The sequence below is a fragment of the Ahaetulla prasina genome, chromosome 6, assembly GCF_028640845.1.
Source record: "Ahaetulla prasina isolate Xishuangbanna chromosome 6, ASM2864084v1, whole genome shotgun sequence".
Classification (NCBI taxonomy): Eukaryota; Metazoa; Chordata; class Lepidosauria; order Squamata; family Colubridae; genus Ahaetulla; species Ahaetulla prasina.
The window spans coordinates 56,118,960-56,131,710 of NC_080544.1; the positions used below are offsets into that span (position 1 = coordinate 56,118,960).

Consider the following 12,751-nt stretch of genomic DNA (forward strand, 5'->3'; position numbering starts at 1 on the left):
GTAGTCCTTGATTTACTACCACAAATGAGCTGAAAATTTATGTTGTTAAATAAGACATTTGTTGTCAGTTTTGCTCCATTTTATGACCTTTATTGCCATAGTTGTTGAGTGAATTCTGGCAACTCATAACTTAATAACCCAGTTGTTAAGTGAATCTGGCTTGCTCATTGACTTTGCTTATCAGAAGGTCCTAAAAGATGATCACATGACTTTGGGACACAACAATGGTCATAAATATTAAACCAGCTGAATTTGGTAATATCTGAATTTTGGCACATGATCACGGAGATGCTGCAAAGGTCATAAATGTGAAAAACAATCATAAGTCATTTTTTCAGTGCCATTGTAACTTTGAATGGTGACTAAATAAACTGTTGTAATTTGAGGACTACCTGCATTTTCTTTTTCTGAACAAAAATACATGCCACTTTATTTGTGAACATAACACAAAGTAACACATGGAAATTTATAGTTTTTCGGGGAATTTTCTTTACTGTAATGTTTTAGGAACATTATCGTTTCCTGTAACCTGTTATTAAAAAGCTATTTATAATATAGAAAGAGATTATTTTTGTTTCTTCTGTTACTGTTTTGTTTTGTCTTGTTATCACCAGGTTAAGTTTTGATGAGGGAAGATCTTGGAGCAAGTACAGTTTCACCTCCATCCCGCTGTTTGTTGATGGAGTTTTGGGAGAGCCTGGAGAAGAGACTTTAATAATGACGTTAGTAGATGTTATTTATTTTTATAAATAAATACACACATCCATACCAGCCATTTAATGGGCCCCATTCTGCTCTGGGTTCCCCAGTCCCCCTGGCATTATTAAATAGGTAATATCTCATATGAATTAACACCAATAGGATCCATTCTATTATTATTAAATATAGAAAATCTACCATACTTTTTGGAGTATAAGACGCTCTGGAGTATAAGACACACATTAGTTTTGATTTACGATACATAACATAATGCTTAATTTTTCATCAAGTACTAAGTAGCAGAATGTTTATCCACTAATTCCTGTTAATAAATAGCTGTGTGGGTGGGTGTTTATGTGTAATGTTGAAAGAAAAATTACACTGTTTTGATTATTGCTAGATATTTAATATTTGATTACTGACTTTTTAATTTCTTCAACTTCATGCAGCCAGTTCCAAAAAAATAATCACCATCTACATCAGGGGTGTCAAACTCAATTTCATTGAGGGCCACATTAGTGTTATGTTTGACCTTGGAGGGCCAGGGTGGTGGTAACCAGGGGAGCAGAGTAGTCATCATGGTGGGTGTGGCCATGGTGGCCATTTGATACAGGCTCAAGGTGCATTTTTTCTTCTTCTTTCTTTCCACAGTTCTTTATTATAGCCATTTTCCTATATCTTCTACCAGATATTACTGGCAAACATTTATTACTTAGTCTTCATACTCCACTAAACTTTTTATTCCTAAATTTATAACCCATTGTTTAATAATAAATTGCTTTTCCAGGCAGAAAAGCTATTTATACTATTGTATTTTTATTATTCAACTAACAATAAAAATACTATAGCATAAATAACATGATAATACAAGATCTAACAGCAGAGGTAAATTTCCAGAATAGTAAATAGAAATGGCTGTTAATTATAGATCACTGATTGTAGATTAAATGGACCTACAGTATGTAAAAACTGGCTTTAACTATAGTATTAACACAGATGTTGCTTGTTTGCTATCCCAATCAGGCACTTACTTGAGGCCACATAATTGTAATTCAGTCCAATCCAGTCCTCCTGCAGCACTCTGCTGGCTGAAAATGGACCATGCAGGGGTCTCGTGGAGTGTCTGCGCAGAGTGCTGCTGGAGGCCGGGGAGGCTGAAAATGGGGAGTTCCATGCAGGGCCCCCGCAGCCTGCTTTGGCCAGCAGAGGCACTGCAGGCTGGTCCTTTGATATTTCTAGGCCAGATTTAAGCACCCGGCAGACTGGATCTGGTCCATGGGCCTTGAGTTGGACACCCCTGATCTACATCAATAATACTGGGAATCAGCAATTTATAAATATTATAAATAAATGAAAACATACATAAAGAATACTTGTATTTTGATTTCCTTCCTTCCTTCCTTCCTTCCTTCCTTCCTTCCTTCCTTCCTCCCTCCCTCCCTCCCTCCCTCCCTCCTTTCCCAATAATTCCACTCTATATATACTAGCCGCCTATGTTCATAATTAAACCTGTAACTTACAATATCATTTGAAAGCTGTTATTATAATTGGAATGTATCACTAAAGAGAAATTAGAAGCTTGCTTATGATTTAGGCCACAATCCTGTATACACCAGATAAGCCCCTTTTTTATTATTATGGGCCATAACTTGTAAGGGGATATGTATAGAATTATATTCATTTCAGTTTGCTGATCTGTTAAAATAATTGTCTCCTGCTATTGTAATCATTCAATGTTTTATTCAGCGTTTTTGGACACTTCAGCCATCGTTCTGAGTGGCAGTTGGTAAAAGTAGATTACAAGTCCATTTTTGATAGACGGTGTGCAGAAGATGATTATCGACCTTGGCAGCTTCACAGCCAGGTAAAACGTCTGACCCAGAATTGAATTAAAATTAATACAATAATTAATTAAAAGTTGGGATCAACCTAATTCATTGCTTCAAAATCATTGAATCCATTACCTCTTAACACTTTGGTATACATTGTAACTGCAACTAGCAAGCATTTATGGTGAAAGGTAAAACTTGAAATAAATTGGAGAAGAAAATGACTTCATACTTCATTGTTTTGAACTGAATGGTGAATTTCTCCCCACATATTTTAAAAGACAAGGAGGTACATATATAGAAACAGGTCCCAAGGCCAGACAAAAAAAAGCTCTCTCTGCCATGTTCAGTTCAATTTCTAGACAGAAAAAAATACCTCCCTCTCTTTAAAAGGTGAAGCCTTAGAATAGTTCACTTTAAAAAAATGTGTACAATGTCCTAGTTTTTCTGTGTCACTTGTCATCCTTGCAAATCAAAATAACCTTCAATTCCAAAAGAATTTAATCTAATCAACAGTTATACTAGGTAAAGGTAAAGGTTTCCCTCGCATATATATGGCAGTCATTCCTGATTCTAGGGGGCGGTGCTCATCTCTGTTTCAAAGCCAAAGAGCCAGCGCTGTTCAAAGACGTCTCCGTGGTCATGTGGGCGGCATGACTAAATGCCAAAGGTGCACGGAACACTGTTACTTTCCCACCAAAGGTGGTCCCTATTTTTCTACTTGCATTTTTTATGTTCTTTCGAACTGCTAGGTTGGCAGAAGCTGGGACAAGTAATGGGAGCTCACCCCGTTACTCGGCACTAGGGATTCAAATTGCCGAACTGCTGACCTTTTGATCGACAAGCTCAGCATCTTAGCCACTGAGCCACCGCATCCCTTCAACTGTTACACTAGACACTAATTAATGGCACTAAGTAAGAATCGGTTCAATGTTAATTTGACTGTTGCCAGAGTCTTATTCCTCCTTGTTTCAGGATCTACACTGTTGTTTTCTCAAGTTCAGCTGGCTGAGACAGGAAACGTTCAGAGGCCCTGCAGTGAGGCTGCTACTGAACATTCAACAAAATAAAAATAAAAATCTGTGTTATGGACAGAACTACTTGAAACTACCTAAAACCAAACCAAGGATATGAAAGGGAAGTTATTCTTAGACTTGGAAACCTAATCACATCTAGGTGTCATAGATTTACAAGTATAGGATTTCTAGGCTCTATCAACTCACTTTGTTTTTTTAAGGCAGCCTCAATCTTATAAGAGATGGCTGGGAGCTTTATAACCAGGTGAGGCCAAGCAGTTTGGATAGCATATTGAGCTTGGAGATTAAAGTCAGGGTGGACTCATTCATGACTGTTTGACATTAGAAAGCTCCCAGCCATCTCTTGAAAAATTGAGACTGCCTTAAAAAAAAAAAGTTGCTTACTTTTTATTTAATAGAATTTTGGTCAAATTACTAAAACCTGGTTTCTGTATTGTATGTGCTGTGTTTTATTCCAGGGGGTCATTCCAGGGAGTAGGTAGGTGGAAGTTTTTTTTTTAATTTGAATTTATATCCCGCCCTTCTCCGAAGACTCATGGTGGCTTACACTGTGTTAAGCAATAGTCTTCATCCATTTGTATATTATATACAAAGTCAACTTTTTTTTTTCATCTGATGTAGAATGGGAAAGAAATAAATCCAGGCTCATACTTTTTGCTTTTAGCCATACATATATAGTAGGTAGTCCTTATTATTTATTTATTATTTATTATTTTGATTTATAGACCGCCCTTCTCCCAAAGGATTCAGGGCGGTTTACAGCGAGGTAAAAAACAAGAATACAAAAATTAAAACATTATTTAAAAACTTATTCAATTTAGCTAAAGATAATTAAAAGTCTAATAAAACTTTAATAAAAAACCCCATTAAAACTATTAGACCAGCCCTGCGCAATGGAACAAAAATGTATTGAGCTCGCGGCGAAAGGTCCGGAGGTCAGGGAGTCGACGTATCCCTGGGGGCAGCTCGTTCCAGAGGGCAGGAACCCCCACAGAGAAGGCCCTCCCCCTGGGGGTCACCAGTTGACATTGTCTGACCGACGGCACCCTGAGAAGACCCTCCCTATGGAAGCGCACAGGTCGATGGGAGGCAATCGGTGGCAGCAGGCAGTCCTGTAAATAATCCGGTCCTAAACCATGGAGCGCTTTAAAGGTAGTAACCAGCACCTTGAATTGCACCCGGAAGACCACCGGCAACCAGTGCAGCCTGCGCAGGAGAGGTGTTACATGGGAGCCTCACGTTGCTCCCTCTACTACCCGCGCAGTCGCATTCTGGACCAGTTGGAGCCTCCGGGTGCTCTTCAAGGGGAGCCCCATGTAGAGAGCATTGCAGTAGTCCAGGCGGGAAGTGACGAGGGCATGAGTGACCGTGCATAAGGAATCCCGGTCTAGGAAAAGCCACAACTGGCGTATCAGGCGAACCTGATAAAAAGCTCCCCTGGCGACGGCTGTCATATGTTCTTCTAAAGACAGCCGTACATTCAGGAGGACGCCTAGATTGCGGACCCTTGCAATCATTCATTTATCAATGATTGACTTGCAATCATTCATTTATCAACCCTTTGAAGTTATAATTGCACTGAAACAAGCAACTTACAGTGGATCCTTGCACTTACAACCACTGCAGTCACAAAAATCAAAATTTGGGTGCTTGGTAATTGGCATGTATTTATGAGGATTGCAGCATTCTGAGGTCACATGATCAACATTTGCAACCTCACCAGTCGCTTCCAATTAGCAGTCAATGGGGAAAGCCATCATTCACTTAACAACTGCATGATTCACTTAACAACTGCAGTGATTAGCATCGCTGGGGCAAAAAAAAAGTTGCAATATTGGGCCCAACTCACTTAACAACCATTTTGATTAACAATGAAATTCTAATCCCAATTGTGGTCTTAGGTTGAGGATTATCTGTACACACACAATTCTTTGCCATTATAGCCCTACCACTGTGGTCTTTGTGCTACTGAATATGTGATGACGTAGTTCTCACAGTAACAGTAACAAGAGCTGGAAGGGGTCTTGGTGGTCATCTAGTCCAACCCCCTGCTCACGCAGAAGACCTATACCAGGGATTTGAACCGCCGACCTTTCTGATCGACAAGCAAAATATGAACGTTCCCCACTGTTTCTTTTTGCATTAATATACCATAATGGTTTACATTTGATACCTGATCACTGTGATAAAAGCCCTGTCCCCTCTTTTCTTTACTCAGGGAGAAGCATGCATCATGGGAGCCAAAAGGACTTACAAGAAGCGTAAGTCAGAAAAGAAATGCATGCAAGGCAAGTACGCCGGAGCCATGTCCTCTGAGCCATGTGTCTGCACAGAAGCAGACTTTGACTGGTGAGTTGTGCTTAATAACAGAGAATGAACAAGGTCATAGTTTATATGGATTTTGCTATAGGTTTGCATGTAGCCTGACTTTCTCCCAGGGACAAAAAATCTTAGAAATTGGATAGAAGGGAATTGTCTTTCTAAATTAATGTGGCATCACCTCAGCACATGTTCTTACATTAGTAAAGTTACAGAACATACTATATATATAGTTCATAAATGGTGACATCAAGATAAAGAATTTCATGATGTGAATGCATGTTTTGTACTGTCTTACAAGTAAGACAGTAGTAGGCAGTAACATACTATTACCAATTCGTTTCTGTATTAGTGAAGAATAATGCAGAAGTAATCTTGGTGCAATGATACATGCTAATGTTCTCCCCTTGAAAAAGGGCAGCATTAATAGGATATCAAGCCTTTTCATGGCTGTCCAAAAAGGTGCTGCAGGGTAATTGCAACTTAATTCAACTAAATGCAATTATAGGCTTTGTACCCTACAGGTCTCCCTTTTATACAAGCACTGTAGTCTCATTTAACATAGTTAGTTTCACTGCAGCCTTTCTTATAAATATAACTCCTCACTCTCCATGCCTCCTACATTCAGTTCCTAAATCCTGTTTGCTCTATAATGTTTTATAATATCAATGACAAGCTATAAGAATAGAAACAAGCGTATAGTAAAAACTGAACATACTGGAAAACTATACTTTACACCCTAATTCTGGATTTAATAATTTATTTGTTTGTTTCTTTATGCATTTGATCAATGTACATGGTTGCTCAACCCATAAACTGCAAATCTGGGCAACTAATATAGAATTAAAGGCAGAAGCAAATCCATCAAGGTTAAAAAGAACACAAATGAAAAAACAATATAACAAATGCCAATTACAATCATTCAATTTTCAAACATTACAAAGACCCTCATTCTAGGAAAGGTCTCTGCGAGCTTACCGAGGCCAAAAGATCATCTGAATATCTGGGGTTATGCTGCTCCTGAGGAAGGAACAGGAACTAAAATTCTGCTAATTAAAAATCAGAATTCAAGAAGACCAGAATGTAAGATTTCTTAGCCCATCTCAACAAATATTTACTAATAAATTAGTCCAAAATTAAACAATCTAACCCTACCCTAACGAAAACAGGAATATAAGTCAAAATAGGCAAGAAAATGGTAAGACACTACCTATTCACTCTAGACAAATTCAAATCGTGCCTTTCGTGCCTTTGCGGCCTCTGACCCGGCGTAGATCTCAGTTGGCTCCCTGGTTTTCCGAGGAGCTGAGAGAGATGAAACGCCGGAGAAGACGCCTAGAGAGTACTGGGAGGTCTAGCCGTTCCGAGGCTGATCGGACACTAGTGAGGTCTTTTACTAAGACCTACCTAGTGGCAATGAGGGAGGCGAAACGTTCTTACGTTTCCACCCTCATTGCATCGGCAGATAACCGCCCGGCCGCCTTGTTTCGGGTGACCCGTTCCCTCCTTCATCAAGAGGGACGGGATGACCCCTTGCAGGGATGAGCTGAGGAGTTTAACGGTTATCTATACGATAAAATCGTTCAACTTCGGGATAGTTTGGACCAGGATTGCGATGATCCAACCGAGATGACAGAGACACGTCTTGTTGAGGTTATTTGGGATGAGTTTGATTCTGTGGCTCTCGAGGACGTGGACAGGTTGCTGGGGAGGTTACATGCAACTACATGTTTACTGGACCCGTGTCCTTCCTGGTTAGTGCTGGCTGCTCAGGAAGTGACACGAGGCTGGCTCCAGGGGATTATAAATGCTTCTTTGGTGGAAGGGGTTTTCCCCGCCGCCTTGAAAGAGGCGGTGGTGAGACCTCTCCTCAAGAAGCCTTCCCTGGACCCAGCTATTTTGGGAAATTATCGTCCAGTCTCCAACCTTCGCTTTGTGGCGAAGGTTGTAGAGAGTGTGGTTGCATGGCAGCTCCCCCGGCACCTGGAGGAAGCTGTCTATCTAGACCCGTTCCAGTCCGGCTTCCGACCCGGTTATAGCACGGAGACGGCTTTGGTCGCGTTGGTGGATGACCTCTGGAGGGCCAGGGACAGGGGTTGCTCCTCTGCCTTGGTCCTATTAGATCTCTCAGCGGCTTTTGATACCATCGACCATGGTATCCTGCTGCGCCGGTTGGAGGGATTGGGAGTGGGGGGCACCGTTTATCGGTGGTTCTCCTCCTATCTCTCTGACCGATGCATGAGCAGTGTTGACAGGGGGGCAGAGGTCGTCCTGGAGGCGCCTCACTTGTGGGGCGCCTCAGGGGTCGATTCTCTCGCCTACCCTGTTCAACATCTATATGAAGCCGCTGGGTGAGGTCATCAGTGGTTTCGGGGTGAGTTATCATCTGTACGCTGATGATACTCAGCTGTACTTTTCCACCCTGGACCACCCCAGCGAAGCGGTCAAGTGCTGTCCCGGTGCCTGGAAGCTGTACGGGTCTGGATGGGGAGAAACAGACTCAAGCTCAATCCCTCCAAGGCGGAGTGGCTGTGGATGCCGGCACCCGGTACAGTCAGCTGCATCCGCAGCTGACTGTTGAGCAGTTAGTGGCCCCAAAGGAGGTGGTTCGCAACTTGGGCGTCCTCCTGGATGGATGGCTGTCCTTTGATGAACATCTGGCGGCCGTCTCCAGGAGGGCCTTTTACCAAGTTCGCTTGGTCCGCCCCTTCCTTGACCGGGATGCCTTATGCAAGGTCACTCACGCTCTGGTTACGTCTAGGTTGGATTACTGCAATGCTCTCTACATGGGGCTGCCCTTGAGGTGCACCCGGAGGCTACAGTTAGTCCAGAATGCGGCTGCGCGAGTAGTAACGGGAGCCGCTCGTGGCTCCCACGTAACATCACTGCTCCGTAGTCTGCACTGGCTTCCTGTGGTTTTTCGGGTGCGCTTCAAGATTTTGGTTACCACCTTTAAAGCGCTCCATGGCTTAGGACCCGGGTACTTACGAGACCGCCTGCTGTTACCCTTTGCCTCCCACCGACCCGTACGCTCTCACAGAGAGGGTCTCCTCAGGGTGCCGTCCGCCAAACAGTGTCGGCTGGCGGCCCCCAGGAGTAGGGCCTTCTCTGTTGGAGCAGCGACGCTCTGGAACGAACTTCCCCCTGGCCTACGTCAAGTGCCTGATCTTCGGACCTTCCGTCGTGAGCTCAAAACACACTTATTCATTCAAGCGGGACTGGCATAATAGTGTTGAATTTTAATTTGGGGTTTTGTTAATATTTTAAAATTTTAAATCTAAATTTTTAATTATCAGCCTTTTATAATCTGCTATGTTTTAAATGTTGGTTTTAATTGTATATATCTTGTGTTTTATTTTTGGCTGTACACCGCCCTGAGTCCTTTGGGAGAAGGGCGGTATAAAAATTTAATAAATAAAATAAATAAATAAATAAATCAAAGGACCAGATGAGTTACAGCCCTGAATTCTGAATGAGCTGGTGGATGTAATCTGGAACCACTGAACCATATCTTTCAAACATCCTGGAGCACCGGGCAGCTACTAGAGGATAGGAAAAGACCTGACATTATTCCCATCTCCAAAAAAGGCAGAATATGGACCCAGGAAGCTACAAACCTGAAATCAACACCTGGAAAGAACCTGAAAAAGCTAATAAAGCAACAAACCTGTGCACACCTAGCAAGAAGCAAGCAAAGTTGTTACTAGAAGTCAACATGGATTTGTCAAAAACACATCATGCCAAACAATTCTTATTGCATTCTTTGACAGAGGGACTAAATTAGTGTACCAGTAAAATGCTGTGGACATAGTATATTTGGACTTCATTAGACATTTGACAAAGTAGAACTACTGTACATTTGACTACCAACCTACTACTTGGTAAGATAGGGAAATGTGGCTTTACGGTCACATTTAAATGGAATTATGGTCAAAGGTAACATTTTATTTAAAAGATGGGGAGGATGCATGGAAGAGGGAGGTGGGATTGCCTCTTAATTCAGCAAACCACCCCCAGTGTAATGCTCCTCCACTGGGGCCACAAGTTATCTGGCAAAGCTAGTTATTTGGCCCTTATAGATGGTCAAAAGGATGAGAGCTGATTTCATCTCAGAGGGTAAGATATTTCAAAGGGCAGGAGCCACAACAGAAAAGGACCTTTTCTTGAATCCTGCCAGTCCAAATTCCTTGACTGATAGGACTTGTAGCATGCCTTTTCTGCCAGCACAGGTGGGGCAAGCCAGTCCATTGGGGTGAGACAGTTCCTCAAATAACTGGACCCACATCGTGCTGGATTTTAAAAGTAATAACTAACACTGTGAATTGTATCTGGAAGCAAACCGCCAGCTAGTGCAGCTTGCAAAACAGTGGTGTAACAATGGCCACCCTAAGGCTACCAAGAACTGCCTGCTCTGCCACACTCTGCATCAGTTGAAGCTTCTGAATGTTCTTCAAGAGTAGCCCTCTGTATACCTCATTGAGTAGTCCAAAAGTAAAATAACCAGGGCTTGAATGACTGCACACAAGGACTTCCGGTTCTGGAAAGGCCACAACTGATGCACAACACAAAGCTGTACATAGATTCTCCTAGCATGACTGACACCTACTTTTTCAGCAAGAATCACAAATCTAGGAGAGCCCCAAAGGGTCAGTCTGGCATAGTGTAACCCAGAACAAAGTTTTATGGCACTTTTTTAGCTTTTAAAGAAAAGTATTTTAAATTCTATTTATTTGTTTTAGTTTATTTGTGTTTTTTTAAAAAAATCTTTTTAAAAAAAATCAAGAATCATGTTTGATTATCAGACCAAAAGAAAACCTGACAATGCACCTACAAGTTTGAATTATTTTCAGATTTGTCACAAATTATGGGGAAAAGTGTGCACATTTCCTGTGACAGCAGACTAAGTAATCCCTGAACTGTGCTTGAAAGAATTGTATATTAAAGGATAGGAAAGAAAGAAAGAGATTTTTTACTTTTATGCATTGCCCACTTTTCACAGCCAGGGGGCAATAGTGCTTCAGGAATGAATGTCACAATGGAAATGGTGTACTTGGTCCCAGGAATAATATTTCCTAGCAACTGCCTAGAAACGAACCCGTATTTATTTAAGTAATAAATGGATTACACAGTGACATATGTGTTCTAAGGCATTTCTTTGCCAGATTTTCATGGGCTTTATTCCAGCATGAATGGGATCGTTCCAGCAACAGATCAAGTATTCGTTTTTTAAGAAAAAAGATAAGTCTAGATTACAATGCTAATACATCATCATCATCATTCTTGTAATTATTCTGTGTAAATTCTATTTTCCATAACATAGTCACTTTTAATGCAATTTTCCTGACATCCATTTCTGAAGCATTTTTTCCATCTGATAACTGCATTACAGAGTTTGGAGAAGTGCTGAATAAATGGATAATTGTGATCCAGAGGACACAGTAACTCTGTGGCTACAAATTAGGTTGGTTTACATTAAAACACAACTTGAACATATTTCTTCCCATCTCTGTCCATACTGCATCAGTGTTCTTTGACAAGAAAGTAAATTTCATTTCTAATTTAATAATAAGGTAAAACAATTTTTAAGTATAACAATACGATGCATGGTGATCCTAACCAATTTCATTAAGACCAGTAGTCTTAAAGTCCCAGTAATCCCAGAAGGAGGAGAGAAAAAACAGATGTTATCTACAACATACAGTATAAGGACTGTAGCAGCTACTATGCAGGACAGATAGGCAGAGAATTAGCAGAGCCCATCCATGAACACCAACTAGCAGCCAGAATATACAGTGAAAACTCCTTCATCTCATAGCAAATGGCATACACCATTTCAAATGGGAAACTGAACATCCTACACCAAGGCAAATCCAAAATGCCAAGGAATTCCTGGAAGCTTGGCATTCAGACAAATTAGTCATCTTTAGATACATGGAAATAAACAATATTTACCCACTGTTCAGAAGAGGTAATAAAAAGTAACAAGGAAACAAAGAAGCCAAAGTACATCCTTTTCAACATAAACACACAGATAAACTGGGATTATATTATATGGATGAAGAATCAAGAAGAAAACGATACCTTAATCAAGGAACTACCAAGCAGAAAACCATACCCCACCCACACTGACAGAATGGGAGTGGGAGCAAGTCCCACACTCGCAGGCAGTGATGATACTATCTGTTGGAGTAAAGAAACATCTACAAGCAAACAACCAAGAGAGAACCAAGGATTCTGCAGTTCAACCCTGAGCTACTTAAATTCTCTAATCTTAGAATTTCATTAAGACCTAATTGTAATGTATTACTGTAAGTTTTGGCGGGAGTTTTAGGCGGGAAATATCTCGTTCCTGATTGGTTGCAGCCTCAGGCTGAAGTGTATATAAGGAGAGGTTTTTCTCCAGAGTTTTGCTGGGTCACACTATATTAAAGAGCTGTTGTCACTAACCTGGTCTCCTGCCTCGTCAATACCCGAACTTAACATTGGCGGCGAGGTGGGATCTTGAGCCAGAGCACCAGAACAGAGCTGAACTCACTACGAGAATCAAACCCAGCAAGGTGATAGCGAATGCAGCGATGACCGGCTACACGCCACCCACTCCGTTTGACCCTGCCCAGGAAACATGGGGAATATATATGACCCGTTTGAAAGTTTCCTGGAGGCAAGCGAGTTACAGGAGTCTCCGACAACCGCAAACGGGCTTACTTCATAAGCCACTGTGGGTCCGCAGTCATCGCCGTCGCAGAAGCCCTGGCGGAGCCAACACCGCTACACTCCGTGTCGTGGCAGACCCTTCAGACCCTCCTGTAGAATCACTTCGCACCAGCCCGTCCAAATCGTTCGGCAGTGCGAGTTTGGGAGCGCAGG

The 12,751-nt window shown here is 41.7% G+C and overlaps 1 protein-coding gene across 1 annotated transcript in view; it reads left to right on the forward strand.

Moving 5' to 3' along the window:
• SORCS1 (sortilin related VPS10 domain containing receptor 1) overlaps positions 1 to 12,751 on the forward strand; it is a 508,480-nt gene that overhangs the window by 432,250 nt on the left and 63,479 nt on the right. The window contains exons 14-16 of the mRNA XM_058189114.1: positions 615 to 722; positions 2,446 to 2,563; positions 5,784 to 5,914. Coding sequence (XP_058045097.1) covers positions 615 to 722; positions 2,446 to 2,563; positions 5,784 to 5,914 — 357 coding nt within the window. The remainder of the gene's footprint in view (positions 1 to 614; positions 723 to 2,445; positions 2,564 to 5,783; positions 5,915 to 12,751) is intronic.